Source organism: Podarcis erhardii, assembly GCF_964252035.2.
Source record: "Podarcis erhardii genome assembly, chromosome: 8".
Taxonomy (NCBI): domain Eukaryota; kingdom Metazoa; phylum Chordata; class Lepidosauria; order Squamata; family Lacertidae; genus Podarcis; species Podarcis erhardii.
Window position 1 is genome coordinate 89,106,372 of NC_138499.1, and position 22,353 is coordinate 89,128,724.

At 42.9% G+C, this 22,353-nt stretch overlaps 1 protein-coding gene across 4 annotated transcripts in view; it reads left to right on the top strand.

Annotated features, from left to right (window-relative positions):
- Nucleotides 1-22,353, top strand: part of NRG2 (neuregulin 2) — a 134,962-nt gene that overhangs the window by 58,563 nt on the left and 54,046 nt on the right. For all 4 annotated transcript variants that reach the window (XM_081872709.1, XM_081872708.1, XM_081872710.1 and 1 more), the window contains exon 2: nt 20,745-20,916. In XM_081872709.1, coding sequence (XP_081728835.1) covers nt 20,745-20,916 — 172 coding nt within the window. The remainder of the gene's footprint in view (nt 1-20,744; nt 20,917-22,353) is intronic.

Consider the following 22,353-nt stretch of genomic DNA (forward strand, 5'->3'; position numbering starts at 1 on the left):
GCCCCCTAAAGAAAGCTACTGATTAGCTGGTCACATGCCTAGGCCCATATCGCCTGCATCTCTGCTTAGGCCATGCTGTCCCGGGACCTATTCATGTCAGTCACAACATCTAGCTCATAAATATGACTGTTTTTCATTTGCTTTCAACTCCACCATTTTATGATTTAATGATTCTATGAACATTCAAAGAGGCCACAAGGTGCTTCTTCTGAGAGCCGCATGCCAGTGGAGGGTAGCGCTTGCGGGGAAAGTGGGTGGGGCCACTTGGAAAAGTGGGTGGAGCAATTGCATTTGACACACATTTCTCTATTCCCATTGATCCCCTGCTGGTGAGGCTCCCGGAAAAGCAAAAATTGTTAGGCAAAGATCATAAGACAACCCGGATGATTGCCAGATTCTATGTACAGATCTGTAGACGCAGACCATCCCCCAACCCAAACTAGTTCATTAAGAAAATCCCCAAACTCTGTTCCATGGGTGACTCTGAGTCATCTCTCTGTGGTAGCTTATCTTAAAGTTTTAAGTGACTATATGCTTAGCGCATTTATAAATTTTAAATTTATTGTTGTACATTGTTTTAAATGTTTGCTTTCCTTCTGGGATTGTACCCCCAAGTGTGTTTTATAAGCTGGTCTCCGACTGTAATAAATTTATCTATCTATCTAGCCTATATCTGGGCATTTTAAGCTTGTGCCAATCAAGGGCACATTCCAGCCAGGCAAAAGCATTCCAGCAGGGTGTGAAACAGGGCCAGTGGCCTGGCGAGAAGGTGTGGGAGTGCTGAGCAGAGCCCTGAGGATCGGGTAGAATCACTGCAGCAATTTTACATTTATTTAAGTTTTAAAATAATGGTCACTACCCTTATTTTTTCACTTCATTTGCTTCTAATATCAGTGATTAAACACACACCCAAACACCAACCATATGTATGTATCTATGTATATGTATGTTATCTATCTGGTAACTTAGGGTAGCACTTCTGATGAAATATACTCCAGGCCCAGACCCCCCCAAGTGTCCCTATTTTCCAGGGACACCCTTGATTAAGAGAAGCCATCTCAGTTTCTGATATCGTCCCAGAATGTCCTACTTTTCCTTAGGATATCCCTATTTTCATTGAAGAAATGTTGGAAGGTATAGAGTTATCCAACCTCCGAGCCGTCTGAAGGCTATCCTGTGTAGGGAAGGCCTTTTTTAATGTTTAATGTTTTATTATGTTTTTATATATGCTGGAAGCTGCCCAGAGTGGCTGGGGTAACACAGTAAGATGTGTCGGGCATAAATAGTAAAATTATCATTATGGAATGGGACGTCCCTATTTTCACCAGAGAAATGTATGCAGTCCAGGAAAACTTGCCCCATAAATGTGTTCGTCTTTAAGGCACCACAAGGTTCGTTAATTTTTTTGTTTGCAGAAGATCTCTCTGATCCTTTTCAAGGAGAATATCATTCAGCTCTGGCCTTTGCGTTATGTTGCTAGATTAACCAATGTGGTTTATACAGGTAACATGTTTAGTTCCCATCTTTTATTCTGTCTCTTCTGGCTGACAGGCACTTGTGTTCTCTTCCTTGAGCAAAGCAGGCTTTTGATCTTTTTATGCCTGAAACAAAACTTAAAAATTACATCCTCCTGCTCTGCAGCTTCCTTTTTTTTTTTTAAAGTGGCGCATACATTGTTTCATCATCATGTTATTTCATGGGAATGCTGGTGTAGCCTAATAACTGCTGGCTTTAATTTGAATGCTAGGTGTTTAGTGCCTAGGAGCAAAGGTGTTCCATAGCTATTGACAGACCTTTCCTCCATTGATTCCACCAACCCTTTTTGGTCCGTAAGAAAAATATACTCCCAAATGCCTGTTGCTTTCAAGTTTGCCAGAACTTTTCATGTGCCTCATTTTGGAACATTTTGGTTGCCCCTAATAAAGGTGTTTCCCAACCCTTCCAACCCTACAATTCTATTATTCTAACTGGGGATTCTGGAGTTTTGGTCATTTTAGTACTTCTTTGTATTGTTTTCCAGCTCTATTATACCCTTTTTGAGAGCAAAACTGTACATAGTGTTATGAGTATGGGAGTGGGGAGTAGGCAGAGACCCCTCTGAACCCTGGATCCAGCAATAGTTAAAAGCTCACTAAGCCTTCTAATTCTGGGAACTAGCTATTCTAGCTTCCTGGTGAGGGGATGAGGGACTAAGGGGCCTGGTGCGAGACAGCAGTTGGGTTGGGTCCCCTCTCTCAAGTGAAAAAAGCAGAGTTGAGTTTGGGCAGTGAGGTGACCTAGATGTAAAGCAGGAAGTTGGAGAAAGAAAGTCAGAGCAACAGCTGAGAGCAATGTTTGCCTTCGGCTTGAATCCAAGGCTGTGGCTGTGGAAGAAACAAAACCGTTCAGGGGTTTTAATGCTGCGAACCCCTCCATCACAGGCTCAGGTTGTAGATACGTGTAAATAAACCATATAGCATACAGACACCACAGCATCCGCTGTGCCACAGACTCGATGAGTAAGTGCCTGGAACCCCTGGAATCTCACATCGCTCAGAGATTGGGCAATATTTCCCCATGTGATTACATAATGGCATTGTGACCATGGCTGCATCGTTTTCAAACAACTTCCTAAATCTGAACTATTTTCACTGCCACAGAACACTGATTTTCTAAGTGAGCTTTCCACGATGACTGCAAGATCTCTTTTCTAAATAAGTCACCACCAAACTACTCCCCAAGCATGTCCACCTCTAAACCTCATCCAGAGTACTCTAGTAAAACAGAACCAAAAGCAAAGAACATTGCCGGGTGTTGTTAGCAAGATCAATATCTTATTTATCCTCATGCAGACAGATTTTTCATCTTCACTCTGGTGTGAATTTAACATTTGTAGGAATGAGTATGTTAAATCCACAGCCTGTGGGAATGTAAGTATACAGCCTTGTTTAAACAAGACTGTGGGTGGTGATCTATCTTATGTGGTGTTATGTGGCATTTCCGTGTGCTCTGGCTTCCATCACGGTGTCCCGTTGTGCCAGAAGCGGTTTAGTCCTGCTGGCCACATGACCCGGAAAGCAGTCTATGCCGGCTTCCTCGGCCTGAAGCCAGATGAGCTCCGCACCCCATAGTCAAGTTTGACTGGACTTCACCGCCCAGGGGTCCTTTACCTATTTACCTTCAAATATTTTCCAGGGAAACCATCATGCTTGGGGAAGTTGAAGGCACTGATGCATTTTTTGCACAAGCAAAAAATGGGTGTCTGCCTGTGCGCGCACACAGGCAAATTAAAAATGAATAAATCAGTATCTGAAGGGTGCAACTAATAAGGAAATGAGCCAACCGTCTAGAGAGACAAGAGCTGATAATAATCACTCAAATACTTTTGAAGGGAGAAAATAGTGAAATGTGTTAGAAGTGGCATTTCTTAATCTAAGCAAATTGCCTGTACTTACGAGTGCTCTAGCTCCCGTATTGTTGAGATTATTATATTTTTGTTTAAATAGATCTTTTGCATTTTGTGTCATGAAATGGTGAGGTTTATTTTAATGGACAGTGCTTGTAAATTACAGTCCTTCTAGATTCTAACAAAATGCCAGACTGGTGGGCCATAATGCTCAATGTGCTTTCAATGCTACCATTTTTTGTTTTTTTTTTAAAAGCAAGAGAAAATATCTGTAAGAGTGCCTCCTCCCCTCCGTTGCCAGTCAGGATGTTATGATCTACAGGAAAGGCTCCTGTTATTGTGCCAACTGCCTTGGAGATGCTGGGAGGTGCCCAGGAGAGAACCTCTGTCATGCTCCTCCTCAGCGGGAGAACTCCCTTCCGGTGGAGACGCACCAGCTGCCACATCTTTACAGCTTCAGGCAGTTACTGAAGACACACCTCTTTTCCTGGGCCTTGGGCAGTTAAACCATTGCTGCCAGGGCCTCCCTATGGCTTTGTTGATACGAGTTGTATTTTGGAGTGGGGCTTTTGTTTTTATCTATTTGTATCTATTTGTATTGTATTTTCTTTTTCTATGGCTTATGAAGGACAGGTAACAAATATACTGTAACTACAGTGGTACCTCGGATTACAGACACTTCAGGTTACAGACGCTTCAGGTTACAGACTCCAGAAATAGTACCTCAGGTTAAGAACTTTGCTTCAGGATGAGAACAGAAATCGTGCTGCGGCAGTGGGAGGCCCCATTAGCTAAAGTGGTGCTTCAGGTTAAGAACAGTTCCAAGTTAAGAACAGACCTCCAGAACGAATTAAGTTCTTAACCCGAGGTACCACTGTAATAATAATAATAGCAACAACAATAATAGCAGTAGTAGTGTGTGTGTGTGTGAGAGAGAGAGAGAGAGAGAGAGAGGCGCTAAAGGTGCAACTGAAAAGGTTGGGCACGGCTGTTTTAGGATGAGTGGACATTGCTACCTTTGCTCACATCCATCCTTTGCTGTTAAAATTACCATCACCTTCATTTTTACTCCACCTTTTTCTCCAAGGAGCTGAAAGTGGTGTACATGGTTCTCCCCATCTCAATTAATCCTGACAACCCTGCGAGGTCGATTAGGCTTACGCTTGCACCTCCTTTTCCTTTCTACCCTTCTCATAATTTAGGGTGCAAGTTCCTTGGTGAAAGAAGTAGCAACTGGTGTAGATCTCTGAGCCCGGGTTTCATATGCTAACCAGGCCTCCCTCCTGCCAGCAATCATGCTGCAGCATTCTGCACTAACTGCAGCTTCCGGATCAAGCACAAGGGAAGCCTCAGATAGAGCGCCTTGCAGTATCCAGTCTTGAAGGAATGGCCCTAGCAGTTGAACCATGCCCTTTCCCAGGATACTCTATTTGTCTCCGGGAGAACTTTTTCTAAGTTTTCATTGAGCTGTTTCTCCTCCCCATCTTCCACCCTTTAGAGTGTTGTCTGGCCCTTTGGAAAAAGTTTGGGCGCCACTGTTTTAGAGTGTAATAATGAAGAGCCCATAGTGGATAAAGTCTGTGGGAGCAGGCCAGGTTTAAAAAGCTGTCCGGGGCTGAAGCTCACTGTAACACCAAGGGAAGGCAGTCTGTGTTTTATCTACTTCATTTCACCAGAGTCTGAAGTACAGTAATCCCAGTCTAGGCTTCATACACAGTTTTGGAGTTTTGTGGACTAGTGCCTGAGGCACTTGGATTTCTGGTGGGCTTTTCTCATGCCTAATGTGAATTAGAGTTTGTTCTGAATAAAATGGTTTAGGCATCCTTTGTGTAAACAAAAGAACACGTCTTACACATACCTTGCTCACCACCTTGAGCAAGACACTCAGCTTAACCTTCCCAGCAAGGCTGTTTAAAAGAATGAATAATATGGATTCATTCTAGTGTGATCCCTGAAAGTGTGAGAAACTACAGGAGACTTGTAAAGGCTCTTGTGGTTGTGTGCCTGATGTCTGGTGGGGCCTTTGTGGGTCAAAGGAGACTAGCGCCTGTTGGAGAACCATTCTAGATGTGGCCTCGGGGCAGTTGCATTTGTTGTGTCCACATGTCTGCTCTGTTCCTGTATAAATCAAGGGGGTTGGGGGGTTTCTAATGAAAACAAACAAAAGGGGCATACAGGTGATGGGGATACCATGAGAATGGAGCAGAAATGTGAATAAGCAAACATGTCCACATCTATCATGCCTAGATCCATCCTGATTTTCTGGTTGTTGCTCAAATGACTCTTCGCCCCCCCCCCATTTGTTTCTTTAATTTCACAGCATTTATTTACATAGAACTTCAGAATGCCCAGATTGCTTCATATTCATTTCCTTGTTGCATCCATTTCAACTGCTGTGGAAAGTAGGTCGGAATTATTATTTCCACAATGCAGATAGAAGAGGCAGGATGAGGCAGAATTGGCTGCCTTAGGACTCACTTCACAGCAGAGGCATGATTCAGACCACGGACCTTCACTTTCTTCCTTAGCTACTGTGCAATTTAGCTGTCTAGAATCTTGAATTTGACTTAAGTGAGACTGGAGTGACAATGCCAGATTAGGCTTGAAGATTCCTCAGGGTATTGATGACACGATTCAGAAGGTTAAAGGAGCTTTAAGATGATCTACACTTTTGTTGATCTTCTGATACCTGCATTATGGATTTCTTTTGCCTGCAGGCTGAATATGAGGAATGTAGCTACATTTTGCTGTGATGCGGAAATGATATTTTACTGTCAAGTTTTTACGATTCTGTACATGTGCCTGGACTAGAGTTTCCCTGACAAGCAAATTTAATCTCTAAAATAAAATTTCAGGTTGCTTCTAGTAGAAATTCTGCATCAGATACCAATCATGGATTCAGAACATTATGGGGAACCTGCTCAAGATCCAGGAGTAGTCATTTGGGCTAAAAACAATTACATTAAAAGTATGGTAAAAAATAATAACATAGACCAGGCTTCCTCAATCTTGGCCCTCCAGATGTTTTTGGCCTACAACTCTCATGATCTCTAGCCAGCTGAACCAGTGGTCAGGGATGATGGGAATTGTAGTCTCAAAACATCTGGAGGGTCGAGTATGAGGAAGCCTGAGCTAGGATGTGTTGTACCTGTTCCTTCTCTTGTGTTTGGGAGCTTCAGTGACCTTTCTCACTGCTTTCATGTAGGGGCTGGGGAAGGAGCTGGCAGGTGAAGGTGTATATGGCTGGAGCGTACCAAAGGATCAAGACTCTTTTCAGTTCATTGGAGAGATGCTTAAGTGTCTCTGTTCAAAATCCACTGGCCATTGTGTAGCAATCTTTTTTATTTTGGCAGAAGCACTGGAAGAATGTGTGAAGTCTATATGCCCTTGTTATTTTCCCAAGAGGGATAGGGAGCTTTGTCATTGGTAGAGATCTGTCCTTACATAGCTTTCACACAAGTTTCTAGTCCTGGGCATCCATATGCAGGCTGACGGAGTTTGGGAACAAATAGTTGCAGAAGATGTTACGGCGCTGGTGAACAGTTGGTTTGGCTTTGCTGCAACCGGATCAGTAGCAGCTAGTGGTAGGGGCATGTTTCAACCTGATCACCTTCAAAAGTTGTTAGATAATTTATTAAATAATTTTTCATATTCTTTGGTTTGTTTTTGACGTTTGTTTTGTTATGTTATTGCTCACGGCTTTGGGCTTCCTTTTGGAAAAGCAGTGAACAAACATGAAATGAAAAGCTCTTAGTTCCTCTTTTTTTACATAATAGGGAAACTAACCTAAAAAGGAAAGCATGGGTTGGGATAAAGCAGATGGATGCTGTTCAGAAGAAATGAGTCAGCCATGGTATGCTTTGCCTCGGGCCCTGAGAAACAAAGGCAGGTCCGGAATAGGAGCATGTTGAGAACGTGGGTGCAACTGTTTGGATAGAAATGAGAAATAGGATCAGTCAGGGTTTTTTAAAAAAGCGTTTCCTAACTGACATAGCAATCTTATACAGTAAGCCTGCAACTTACGCAACTTACGTGTGCACTGAGCTTTATGCATGTGGCAGCGAATAAATAAATCAAAAGGGAGTGGGACATCCAGGAATAATGGCTTTGGCAATCCTCCCTGCCATTGAACCCAATGGGTTTTGACTTGACGCAATTTTGCCTTTAGGCACGATCCCTGGAATGTAAACCCTGTGTAAGCTGCGGGCTTTGTGTACTACCATCGCAACAGGGCCAGAGATAAACCCCTGTGACGTCACTGGACCGGTCACCATATCCAAAGTGTGCCAAGTTCAGGAAATGGAAAATAGGAGAGTGGAAAATTCTTGTCTGAAGATGTTTTCATATACAGTATAATGGTTACTTTAAAGTTGCAATGTTTTGGCTTTTGGAGTGGTAGGGTTCAGAGACAAAGGATATTGGGGGGGGGCTGTAGCGGAGGATAAATGTTGGGTACTTCAAGACTGTTGCTATTTGGGGGTGGGACGCAAATCACATACTGGCAAATTCAGCTTCTGCAATCAGAGTTGATTTGGAGCTCTTGAACAGGCAACCCAATTCTCCACAAAATTTGGCTTTTTAAAATAAGAAAAGTGACACGGAAATGTACTAGAAAATACTTGATGCAACATCATAAATTAACTATGCAAACAAACAAATTAGAGTGAATATGCAATAAGCAGGTTATCTGGAAGCAACTTTCATTCATTTTAAAGGACTTCTTTCCCTCACTTTCTCCTCTAGCTCCCTCTGCTGATTCTTGTTTACAATACTTTTCCTTCCTTCAGTTTCATGCCATTGCCACGTTTCCAGGCAGCATAGTCAGGTTTTGCTGGGAGTTTTCTCTTAAGGGAAGAACATAAACATAAGAGCATAAGTAGAGCCTGCTGGATCAAGGCAGTGGGAGCCCAACTAGTCCAGCATTCTCACAGTGGCCAACTAGAGGATTGTGGGAAACCAGCAAGCAGCACATGAGCAAAAGAGCCCCCTCCCTTCCTGGCCTGATATCAGAGCCCCTTGGTGCCACGGCCATTTCCATGACTAGCAATGCCAGCTGCTGCCCAGCCATCTCCAGATGACCCCTCACATGGCCTGGGGCTCATAATGGGATTCCAAGATTGTAAGATGATGCTTTGGAATTGCTAGCCTAGCAGGTATACTAAGCAAAAGCAGTTTAGTTTATTCAAAGACCTAATGAGGAGAATGAAAATGTCTGCCAGGAGTCATCAAGTGCTTCCCTTAGGAAATGAAAAAAAAATGGGTCTCGTGGTTTCCTTGGCATCTGCCAGCAGAGATCAGAGTGAGCCGGTGCTGTTTTCCAAGGCACTTGAGTTAGGAGTTGTGAGAAACTCTGGGCATCTTCACACAAAATGGAATATAAGCTGCCTAAAGCACAAAGCATATTAGACTCCATATTACGTTTTGTATTTTATGGGAATTCAGAGTCCATAATTACCTGCTAATAGGTTCCAGCAGGATTGGGATATGTCTGGGTAAGTTTAAAATCTAGCTATTCTCCCCTATGAACAGATCAGATGTTTTGGCACATAGGTTAATGGGAATGGAAGGAGGTGGCATTCATTGCACACATGATGTACTCACTTCCTTCACTCAAACAAATAGAGAAGGTAGGTATCCATTCCTCCACCATTACCCGACAGTCTTATCTGCAGAAACACTAGTTTCTGGACCCAAATGATACTGATTAAGTTAGACCCAGTGGGAAGGAAGCCCTGTTCCAAAAATTTCCAAGTAAAGGTTTATTGGCCCTCTAGCTTAAATCTACACAGCAATCTATCTCAATATATTATTATTATTATTATTATTATTATTATTATTATTATTATTATTAATATTTCCTTTGTGTTCTAGATGAAAAGGTATAAGCCAAAATGTGAACTCCCCTAAACAGCATGTGTGTGTCTGTGTAAAATCCCACCTTTTTCACTTCACTACAGGTTTACAAGTTTTGTGAAATTTCTCTTGGCGCATATGTCTGATTTAGAGGCTCAGTTCCTAAATCTATTTAATTCATAGGGCAATTATCATTATTCTCTCTTCCTATATCAGCCAGGACTTTTGCTGGCTGCCCTATGAGCAGAGACTTCCAGGCTGCTAGCACTCTGCTCAGCTGCAGAAAATTCTGTGCTGAATTCTCCTCACTGTCCTTATGTAGCCTCTCTACCAATCTTCCTCGTAAACCAGTGAGTCAGCTCTTTTGGGCAGGCTATACAGTCATACCTTGGATCCCAAATGCCTTGGTGCTCGAATGTTTTGGCTCCTGAATGCCACAAACCCGGAAGTGAGTGTTCCGGTTTGCGAACGTCCTTTGAAACCCGAATGTCCGACGGGACTTCCGTATTATTATTTTTTGACTGGGTACATATGTGTGTTTGCCCCTCTTAATTTTAAAAGTTTTCAATTTATTGTGTAATTAGAAGCATTGTGGTCTTGTGGTTGAAATGCATGTGATATACGAACAAACTTAGAAGCTTTAGAAAACTTAGTTCTGGTTTATGGTAGTGGATTTGGAGTTGTAGATGCTCAGAACTGTTGTTATGAGGCTTAATAATAATTTCTTTACTATAAGCCTTTTCTCCATTTCAATGTGTGTTATAGATTCAAATAAAGGATATATCTCATTGTATCAAATAGCATGTGACTAGTAATTTGTGAGAAATTATAAAGGCTATTTACATAAACGTTCCGCTCAGTTTGATAAGAATCGTGTCCTTACTTACTTGGGAGTGAGCACCATTTAGCTGAAGGGGAGTCGCTGCTGAGCAAAGAGGCAGAGGACCAGGCTGCCTGGGTTGGCTCTGGACATTGTAAAGAGGACACATGCGTGACTTGTGCTTCCTCTTTCCACAGTTCCACATAATGTCTAAAGTGGTGCCTCCTGCTTCCTCCCCATTAGGCCATCAGGTGAGATTCCTTTTTTTGTGTTATTTTATGGCATTGTCTAGGAATGACTTTCAACCCATCTATTACTAATATAGCACAATGCTTTACATTGTGACATTTTAAAGTCTCTTTCCTGCCCTGAGCAGTTTCTAATCTAAATTTCAGCAGAAGGGAGGCAGCTGAGGGAGGAGTGCCCAGCAGAGGGAAGAGGGGGCTAGGAGATTAAGAGGCTGCACCTACAACCATGCACTTACACATATTTAGGCTTTATTTATTTATTTTGAGCATTTATAAACTAGCCATAATTTAAAAAAATGGATTTGAGGGTAGTATACAAAGAATTTTTTTTAATATGCCAGAGTTCTGGCTTCTAAACCATTTTCAAGGACAGCCTCAAGCATTTTATTATTAGTTCAACCTGGAGGTTACCAGATCATGAGTAATGGAGATCAGCCTATCTCTATTTGGATAAAAAACTGCAGCTGATCCAATTGCACCTTGATCCAACTCTGGTCTCAATGACATGGGGTTCCTTCTACCAACTTGGGTTGGCTCCAGTTGGTAAAAGGTACCCCATGTCATTGAGACCACTTGTATCTGAAGTGACAGAGTTGGATCAAGGAGCATCTCTAAGCTGTGTACCTGCTCCATTCAGAACAGTCAATACACCAACTATCTTACTGTGGAACCACAAACTCACAGTGCATCCATCCCATCAGGACTCAGCTTCAGTTTACTAACCCTTTCTCAATGCATCCCTGACTCCAGACAGCAGCTTATAGCTTAGCACTTTCACAGCAATGCTGATGATAAGAAAAAATTGAGCTGGGTGTCATAGGAGTGTGTATTGGTCTCACATTTGGCTGAGTACGGTACTTGTGCATTTTATTTTTAAAAAATCTTATCTGTTTATGAATTGCTTTGTTCGTTTTCCACCTTGTTCTTTGTTCTGGGTTCTGAGCCGCTCTCTATAAAATGAAGCTCTCCGTTGCTCTTCCACTATAACAGGGAATTTAAAAAACAACTATTACTTTCCACACTTTTGACCAAAGTGGGTTAAATTTACAGGCCCAGAAGTCTATATACCATTTTCATTTTCTGCCAGAATTATTTTCAGAATGACAGGTATTGTGATTCTCCGGCAATGTCAGACTTTAACATTTTGGGGTAGGAACAATAGAAATTGCAGGGGGTGGGGAAAAGAGCAGGGATCCCACGGAAAGACTGGAATTGGGGAAAAGTCACACACATCCAGCAATGACAGCAATGTTACCCCAAAAACTATTGTTGGTGGTGGCGGCCTCTTCACTGATTTGGGGAGATATTGTGAGAGAGATCTTTAAATATTGACTTGCCTAGGGAAGGGATGGTGCAAAAATCCCAAGGGAACACTGGGATGGGGGAAAATGTCACTCTGTTGCCCAAGTGTAGTTGGTGGGGTGGACAGGCTTCTGCCCCCCATGTTCTTTGAGAAGATACAATGGAGATACAAGTACCCCTCAGCCAGGACCTTGTTACAGAGTGGGCTTCTGCCCCTCTCCCCACAGATTCTTGGGGATACAAAGAGGAGCTCTCTATTAACACACACAGGACCACATGACAAAAAGACACAGGCTTTAATACTTTCTCCAGATCACTGTGATTAGAGTGCCTTGGGAAATAATTCCCTGTGATTAAAATCTAGGCCTTTCTGTCTCCACTACTTTTGTCTCAGCCTCTGGTCATTCCCCCAATCAGTTTGGTTTTCTTAGGAAAAAGCAACTTCTCTCTCTCTCTCTCTCTCTCTCTCTCTCTTTTAATTTTTTATTAAATTTTCCAACATACATTTATAGTATCCAATCTAAATTTATCACATATTTTCTCTTTTAGACTTTCTTCAACCTCTCTGACAATCATCCATTATTCAATTTTTTAAAATTCCTCTCTCTCTCTCTCTCTCTCTCTCTGTGTGTGTGTGTGTGTGAGAGAGAGAAAGAGAGAGAGAGAGAGAGAGAGAGCGCGCGTGTGTGAGAGCAGAAGCCATAGAAGTACCTGGAAGCTGAGGGACTCACCACTATTCAGCCCCCCCTCCCCAAGGTTTCCTTCATTTTGTAAGGGGGGACATAGTGGATTTAAAGACCCAACTAATCTTCATACAGTGGCACCTCAGGTTAAGTACTTAATTCATTCTGGAGGTCCATACTTAACCTGAAACTGTTCTTAACCTGAAGCACCACTTTAGCTAATGGGGCCTCCTGCTGCTGCCGTGCCACCGGAGTACGATTTCTGTTCTCAACCTGAAGCACTATTTCTGGGTTAGCGGAGTATGTAACCTGAAGCGTATGTAACCTGAGGTACCATTGTACTTGGTTGGTATGAAAAATGGACTTGCTTACTGCACAAATCCACTGGAGAAAAGTACCGGTAGTTCTGAAAATCATTCTTCTAAACACATTCTTCAAAGTGTATGTGCAGCTGTCTGCAGGAGTGTTGTCCCAGTCATCACTTTGGATGTGACACAGAAATGTAGAAAGAGGATGAATCACACATGCATCATTTTTAGCACTTCCAGATAATGTCCAAAGAAGGGACATTGTAGAATATTCAAACCTTGTTTTTCTTAATTATGTACAAGGTAGAAAATATATAAACACTGGGAGAACATTCCTCTCTCTCTCTGTGCATGTCCGTGTGTGCATGTGTGTGTGTCCATGGAAGGAGATGAAGGCAGCTTATTTCCTTTTATATCCTGGTGTTTTTACAAAAGTATCTCCCCTCCTATTGACACTACAATTGCCCATATTATGTAAGGAATGCCCGTATTATGGGATGCCAGGGTTCAGTTCTGCTTTGAGCCATTAAGCTTGATCTCTCACACTCCGTGTAACCTATCTCATGAGGGTAAAGAGTGAGAATACGCATCCTTGAGCGCTTTGGAGAAAAAAGTGGTATACTGATGTAAATAATAAACTCAGTTTATTATTAAACTGAGTTTATTATATAATAATAATAATATAATTTATTATATAATAAACTCAGTTTGAGGTCTTTTGTAGCAGCCTTCATATGAAAAATTTAGTTAGAAGCTTCATAACCAAGGACCAATAACTCACTCCTATCAATTTAGATGGAATGGTGATTTAGGTTTGAGAGCTCTTCTCTTTCCTTCTTTCTTTCAATATGTACTTTTATATGTAACTGTATACAATGAGTATTGCTACTATTACTGATAAATGTAATCTACATATAAAAAAGGTAAAGGACCCCTGACTAATATCCATTTTATATGTATGTACAGTGGTACCTCGGTTTAAGAACAGTCCTGTTTACGAACGATTCAGTTTACGAACTCCTTAAAACCAGAAGTAGTGTCCCGGTTTACGAACTTTACCTCGGTCTAAGAATGGAATCTGAACTGTGGAAGGGCACCGGCAGAGGGAGGCCTCTTAGGGAAAGCACGCCTCAGTTTAAGAACGGTTTCAGTTTAAGAATGGACTTCTGGAACGGATTAAGTTCGTAAACTGAGGTACCACTGTACAGGAGTAATGAAGTGACTGGCTAATTTGCATAACAACCAGCCATTGTGCATTTTTCTGTGCCTCATGGAGAATGACACATAATCTGTCCATGAAGAGGGAATAGTGCAGGCTTCCAGGTCAATATATATAACTCTCCAACAAGCCTTGGGGAAAATGCATATCTGTACATCATTTTACACATTCAAGATACATAATCTCCAACAAGACAGGGGAAATCTGCATATCTCAACAGGATTGTGTGCATTCGCCAGGCATTATTAGGATCTTTAGGTAAGCTGGAACAGGAAACTTGAATGGCAACTCATTGTTGTGACATATTTAACTGAGATGACTCTATAATTGTATAGGTCATGGCTGTTTTCATTTACAGGATTCCCATATATGGGAACAGGGACTGGAATCCTATACATACCTCACCTGGGGTACTGTGTCCAGTTCTGGGCGCCACAATTTAAGAAGGATATTGACAAGCAGGAATGTGATGAGATTGACCAAGATGACCAAGGGTCTGGAAACCAAGCCTTATGAGGGATGTTTGAGGGATCTGGACATGTTTAGCCTAGAGAAGAGGAGACTGAGAGAAGATGGGATAGCCATCTTCAAATAGCTAAAGGGCTGTCACACGGAGGATGGGGCAAGCCTGTTTTCTCCTGCTTCAGAGGATAGGACCCGAACCAGTGGATTCAAGTTACAAGAAAAGAGATTCTGACTAAACAGCAGGAATAACTTTCTGACAGAGCTTTTAGACAGTAGAACAGACTCCCTCAGGAAGTGGTGGATTCTCTTTCTGCGGAGGTTTTCAAGCAGAGGTTGCATGGGCATCTGTCATGTATGATCTAGTTGAGATTCCTGCATTTCAGGGGGGTTCAGGGTCCCTTCCAATTCTACAATTCTATGATTCTGTTGATTCTGTGATTCTGTACCTTAGAGAAAGTCTTACTGAACTCGGTGTTACTTACTTCTAAGTAGAGATAGGATTGCACAGTGAATGGACTGTCTAGGAAACAGGTCAAAATGGTGGGAAGTTTACTGAAATGTCAGGTTAATGTGCTGTAGCAGTTTGGGCGTTAGACCAGCTCAAAAATATTTGTTCATTTGACAGCTTTACCATCTGTCACACAGTTACTTTCAAAGAAATAATTAATGTTGGGTTTTTTTGGCGGGAGGAGGACTTTTTAGTCATTGGTGGTTTGGTACTTTTGCCACTTACAAAAACAATTAGGTAACTTATTTTGAAAGTATGAGCTTAACTTTCAAATTGTAATAAATTTACATGTTAATTATTCCCCGAACAAGCTTTTAACCTGGAATATTAGGGTCAGCCAAGAATTGCGCACTTTTTTTAAAAATGAAACAAACTAAGGCCTTTTTTAAAAGTACATTCTTAAAGGCAGTTGTTCAAAGCAGGCTTATTCATCACACACTATCAGCATCATGGCTTCATGGAACAGTTGACAATATTTGACCTGTCCATTGACCAGAGTGCCCTAATATCTAGAATACTCTGGTTTGCCTCATTGCAAATTTAGGGCTGTTGCAGAAGATACCATTTGGCAGCTCAGGTTGCAGTCCTGTGAATGTGTCATGGATCTCAGTGAAACTAACATGCACAGGGGAATAGGCTGCAAAATAATCAGGAGGATAGAGGGACAAATTCCTTTGACATAAATGTTAAAGGTCTGTGGGTTGTATCCCGTGCTAGTCATATAACTTAGGTCCATTAATATTAGTGGCTGGAATTCAGGGCCTGCCCAAGACATTTTGGCACCTGAGGCAAAGCACTAAATGGTTCCCCTGGCACCACCAGGGAAGAAGGGCTGAGTGAAGAAGAGGAGGAGTTTGGATTTGATATCCCGCTTTATCGCTACCCGAAGGAGTCTCCAAGCGGCTAACCATCTCCTTTCCCTTCCTCTCTCACAACAAACACTCTGTGAGGTGAGTGAGGCTGAGAGACTTCAGAGAAGTATGACTAGCCCAAGGTCACCCAGCAGCTGCATGCGGAGGAGCGGAGACGCGAACCCGGTTCCCCAGATTACGAGTCTGCTGCTCTTAACCACTGCACCACACTGACATACAATGGAAACAGTGTGTGTGTGTGTGTGTGTGTGTGTGTGTGTGTGTGTGTGTAAGTCTAATCAACTGTAGCTGATGGTTGAAGTTGGAATCAAAGGCTGTCAGAGGGGAAAGAGGTCTTGTCTGAATTATGCTGGGCAGGTGCAGGGCCCAGGGGACCCCAGAGAGTAGCCCCCATCATTTCCTCCCAAGGGGTGGGAGGAGACCAGCAGCACCTCCTATTCACCAAGAGGTCACTGTAGAGGTGGCGTGTGGAGACGGGAAGGGGGGCTGCTAAGGATGAGGAGATCCAGCCTCCAAGAAGCATGCTGCAGTTGTTGTGGCTTCTGTGGCAGCAGCAGCAGCAGGCAATGCATTCCCTGGAGGTTGCCAGGAGCGTAGGAAGGGGCGGGCGGGGAGGTGGACCGCCCTGGGTGCCCTCACTGAGGGAGCTGACATTCAATGCGCTGCCCATCCACGACTCCCAAGCCTACCCTAAGCCGTTGGCATTCCTCCCTCCCCCCTTCATTTTGACAGCTTGGGGAAGGCTTGGGAGTTGTGGGTGGGCAGCGTGCCAAGTGGCTTTCATGGGTGGCTCGCTTCCCCCCAGCTGTAGAGCACGTGCACTGCTCCGGGCACCCAAGTGCCATGCCCCCCTCAGGAGCACGTCCGCCCTGGGCAGCACCCGCCCTGGGCAGTGTGGGCATATGCTCCGCCACTGTCTGTTGCCCCTGTGAATTCAGCTTCCCAAGGTGCTCACCTCACCTTGCCTCATGGGTTGTTCAGTTGAAACTCAATGTTGCTCTTGTTACAGATATTCTGTTCTCACATGCATTTCAGTTTGCCAGGTGGAACAATTCCCCTTGCATGCTGTTCTGCAGGTTCTCCCAATGTCCCCAGGCTGGGGGGGGGCATGCAGGGGGAAAGCCCTGTTGCGCAGGGCCTTGTGCAGGACTGCTGCTGATGGGGCTCCTTGGGTGAATCCTGCCCAATGGGTCTACTCTGAGCAGCAAGGTGGATACAACTCTGGTTTAGTTTTAGTTTCGGAAGAAGGCAGCAATTAAGAGGAAGGCAGCAACATAGTCATTTATAGCACTATTCACATTTAATAAATTGTGTAGGGTTAAAGGGAAAGTTATCATCATTTTTGACTAGGGCACCCAGTGAAATTTGCTGGCAGATGAAAGGAAGCACATCTTCACACAGTGCCTAATTAATTTACAACACTCACTCCACAAGCTCGGTTGGTTGTTTCTAGGCTTATCAGTGGTTCTAAGTGAGGATAGCTGAAGAGAGACATCAACTCTCTCTGCATATCAAAATGAATGTGTATAGATACATGGAAGCAGCCTCTTTTGTTGTTCATTATGAAAGCAAATGCAAATCATCTGGATCATGCCTCTTCCTTGCACTGCATACCCTTTTTTGTCCTGAAAAAGAAAACGCATCTTCTTGAGAACTCTGCATTCTTTCTACTGGGCTGCTATCCCTTGGGTATTGTACATTATTTTTTGAGCTTTGCGGACGTGCTCAGGGCTGTTGCGAAAATATCTGTGTTTGTATTGATTATTTGGTAGGCTTCTGAATCTGCGCTGCTCAAACAGGAAGTTACATAAGATTTCGTATTCCCCAGGATAGTTGTTTTCCCTCAGACTGAGCTGACTTTTGCCTGCACTGAGCTTTTGGGTTTCACAGACTCTTCTTCAGGACATTGAACAAAGCAAAAAATAAATAAAAATAATAATACCTAAAACATATATTTTTTAAAAAAACATGATGGTGGACCCTGCCTGAAGTTTGCTGCTGCTGATAAATATAAGATGATTTCCATCCTTGATACAGTTCAATGTGTCATAGCAAAAATATGTTAAATTTAATTCCTATATTTATATATGTTTTTATAATAAAACAGTTCCTAAGTCGTTTATAAATTTAATAAAGATTATAAAGCATTCAGAAAAATGCATACATTAGTGAAAATAACAAAAATGTATTAGGGAGAATTGCTTGGAAAGCTTGCATGTTTGGCAAGAATGGATAAAATGTGTGTATTAAGGAGAAATTCACACTGAAATGCTGACGAGAACTTTTAAAGATAAATGAATTGAAAATTGATGTGGAATTGTGGAGAACTGAATTTAAGATTGGAAGAATGATTAACAGAGAAACCAAAATTGTCAGATTCATCCATCCCTACCACTAAGAGATACACAATACACAGAAATTATGTCTTACATCTACACAAATCATACTGTGCCTACCCTTCTCTAATATCACTAATTCCATACCCCCCTGTACCTCATACACATCCGTAAACACTCCATCTGTTTAATCACTCCAATATTCATTCTCTCTCCAATATCTTGTGCTCTGTCACCAAACCACTATCACCATCCACTTCTTCCACTCCACTCTAAAATATGCTGTAAAACACCAGGAGACAGTGGAGCACTTCACTTACAGAACCATATAAAGTATCAAAACAAATTTCTCCCCATCCATCACACAGATGTACTATATGTACCCTGGTGCTCCTTCCTCTCTTCCAGGAGAGCCCTCAGGCACCTCAACCCATCACAGCAAACAGCTAAACTATGGGATAAATGGTGGCCACAGACTTGGGGGGCTTTAAAAGAGAAGCGGACAAAATCTTGGAGGAATCTGCCTCTGAGTGTCAGTTGCTGGGAAGCACATGAGGGATGAGAACCGTTGTGCTCAAGTCCTTTTTTCAAGTTCCCCATGGAGACCTCTGCTTGGCTCCTGTGAGAACAGGATGCTGGGCTAGATGGGCCTGATCCAGCAGCCTCTTCTTATGCTCTTATCCTTTTTAAAAACCCATTCTCAAGATATCCTCCCAGGAGTTCTGCAGTCTAAGGTATATTGACATTTCTACCATTTTTATCTACGGTACGTTTTGGAACTTTTTACTACTTCCAGTATGTATTTTTATCATTTTGAAATTATTTTGTAGTGATTTTTAACTATCTTAGGGAGGGTGAGACAAGCAAGGCACAATGTGAATTCTAAGAATCTGACACTGTGATTGCCACTCCAAAAATATTTTGGTGTATGGTGGCCTTTAAGTCTGGTAATATCTTGAAGCTTAAATACTGAATTTGGCAAGACATAGGGGAGAGAGGGACGCGGGTGGCGCTGTGGGTAAAACCTCAGTGCCTAGGACTTGCTGATCGTATGGTCGGCGGTTCAAATCCCCGTGACAGGGTGAGCTCCCGCCGTTCGGTCCCAGCTCCTGCCCACCTAGCAGTTCGAAAGCACTCTTAAGTGCAAGTAGATAAATAGGTACCGCTTTATAGCGGGAAGGTAAACGGCGTTTCCATGTGCGGCGCTGGTGCTGGCTCGCCAGCTGCAGCTTCATCACGCTGGCCACGTGACCCGGAAGTGTCTTTGGACGGCGCCGGCTCACGGCCTCTAGAGCGAGATGAGCATGCAACCATAGAGTCGGACACGACTGGCCCCTTACGGGAAGGGGTACCTTTAGGGGAGAGAGAATGCATGAACAAAATTTCCCTCATTTGGTCTCACTGTTGCTGCTCCTTCTAAAAAAAAAAAAAAAGCAGGCTAAGCAATATGTTTTGTAAGAATATATCTTAGGCAATGCAGAATAAATAAAAGGAAGGTCATGCTAAGATGACTGGCATCAATAGCATGATTATTGACTTTTGACATGCTCTTTGGCATTAAGACAAATGAGGTCTCCATAATTTCAAAAGAAATTTTATTAGTGAAATTTTATTAGCGAAGAGTAATTATCAGGAAGCTTGCTATAAGCCTCCTTTCATTATGTGGCAGTGGCAGGTTGGCTGAGGAACATTTGAATTTGTGCATCTTTTCCTGGTGCATAGTTAGCTAAATTGCTACAAAAGCATCCAGTAAAGGTCATAGGCGCCGCCGCCGCTGATACCTGATGGTCTGGACTGTTTATCTGGTGATGTTGCAAAGAGGCATCTAATTACCTAATTGCTGGATTTCTGCACTCTTGCGACCGAGAGCCCTCCTTGTTTATCCTCTTTCGCAGGCAGACTTTCCTTTGGGGGTCCTTTCTGCTATTGTTCAGTATGGAACACTGTCATTTGGAAAAGCCGAATGACCTTCTCAATTCCCAGTTACTTTCTCTACGGAGATGTGCTTTAGCATTTTCCCACTTGGCAGCAGCAAAGCTACTATATGGTACGTTCCCAGAATGAATAGGCAGGCACATGAGCATTAAAGAAACCCCTGCAGTGATTGTAGCTGAACTGAGAGGAAGAGAGTCCTCCTCCCCATCTCTCCCCTTCCTGTAGCCAAATGCTGCCATTCAGATCTGCACAGGCTGTGCAATCAACAGCATGTCTGCCAACAGCAGCAGAGGTAAGAGGGAGAACGCAGCGCAGGAGACTGTGGCAGCAGCAACGCCAGAACGAGGGCAGGAATCCTTCTCGGAGAAAGCCCTGCCTGAGTTGATGCTGCTTCCCAGTTGGATATGATGTGCATTTGTGTCTTTTGCGCATTTGGGAAGGAATGAGTGCTGTCATCCATGCTTAAGGAGAGTGGGGAGGTACCGGAATGAAAATGTGCAGAAGGAGTCAGGGGTGGGAAGTGCTGTAGAGCCTGAAACTCAAGCATCTTTTTATGCCAAATGCAAAAAGTATGAAATGCAGCTGTACTTCTGTGCTTTGACAATTGGGGTGGGGGTGGGGAGAGCCTCCCACTGTTAATGATGACTTGTAGTTCGATAAAGGATCAGCTGCTCATGAAATGAAGCCTTTAATAAATCCAAAAACTTAGTGGTCAAGAGCAAGACTTGTGTTGTTGGTTTCTAACACCATATGCGGCTGGAGAGATCCAGTGGCGATCTTAATAGGGCTGCTTTTTCTCTCTCTTTGCAGCTGTCCGTCCAAAGCTCAAGAAATTGAAGAGCTTGAATGTGGAAGTGGGAGCAAAAGTTTCTATGAAATGCGAGGCAAGTGCTGGAAATCCCTATCCATCCTACAAATGGTTCAAAGATGGCAGAGAACTGAAGAAAAGCAAAGATATCCGCATAAAATATGGGAATGGAAAGTAAGTACATAACTGCTTCTTTTCACCCTAAAAAATGAAAAAGATTTAATGTGTTGTTCATATAAATGTCATTTTACACCTCCATTATTTAGGGGGGGGGGAACCTGGGTTAGCTAGATGATTTCTAAATAGTAGTGATCAGGCTGAAGTCTGTTACTTTGGTGAAAGAAATGCATTCATAACATGCTCAGACATGCTTGTTCTTATTAATGTCAGTGTTTTAGGGCTCAGATTCAACATTTGTACCATTCTAGAGCTCAGAGAAAGTTTATCCAAGTTGAACCTGTTGCTACGTACTGTATTGAGAAATACCAGTCTTCCTATAGTTTGCTACATTACGGAAGTTCTAGAGCAAGAAAGGTCAACTAAGGAAATATTTTTAATCACATCCCTTAGAAGTGGTGATTAAACTGCAAGGAAGATGGCATAAATTGTTCCTTAGAACAAAACTGAACTGTAAGTATGACATTTGCTCCTGGTGTTTAACAATAGCCTTCTCAAAGCATGGTAAAGCCATTGGCAAAACTTTGTGTGGTGTGTCAGTTTGGGGACAAAAATAGGGAAGAGGAGCCAGCTCCATACGTACAAATACATCTTCCTTGATATTGTTTTTGATGTGTCTGGCCCTTGACTAATTATAGAATCAGAACAGGAGAGTTTGAAGGGACCCTGATGGTCACCGGGTTCAACTCCCTTCAATGCAGGAATCTCAACGAAAGCATCCATGGCAGATGGCCATCCAACCTCTGCTTAAAAACTTCCCAGGGACAAGAGTCCACTGCCTCCCAAGGGAGACCATTCCACTGTTGAGCAGTTCTTAGTGTCAGAAAGTTTTTCCTATAAAAGAAGAAAAAGGAAAAAAAGTTTTTTCCTGATGTTTAGTCAGAATCTCCTTTCTTGTAACTTGAAGCCGTTGGTTCGAGTCCCATCCTCCAGAGCAGGAGAAAACAAGCTTGCTCCATCTTCCATGTGAGATATTTTAAGATGGCTATCATGTCTCCTCTCAGTCTCCTCTTTTCCAGACCCTTGATCATCTTGGTTGCCCTCCTCTGCATACATTGGAGCTTGTCAATTTTCTTCTTAAATTGTGGTACCCAGAACTGAACACAGTATTCCAGTTGTGGCCTGACCATGGGCGTAGCCAGGATTTTTGTTGGGGGAGAGGCCTTTTGTTGGGGGGGGCAGAATCTCAGTTTGCTATGTATTTCTATGGATTGGGGGGCAGCTGTCCCTCCCTGCCCGCCTCCCTTGGCTATGCCCATGGGTCTGACCAAGGCAGAATAGAGTAGTACTATTACATCCCTTGATCTGGATACCATACTTCTGTTGATGCAGCCTAGAATAGTGTTAACTTTTTGCTGCTGCATCACACTGTTGACTCACGTTAAGCTTGTGGTCCACTAAGACTCCTAGATGTCTTGTACTGCTAGTAAACCA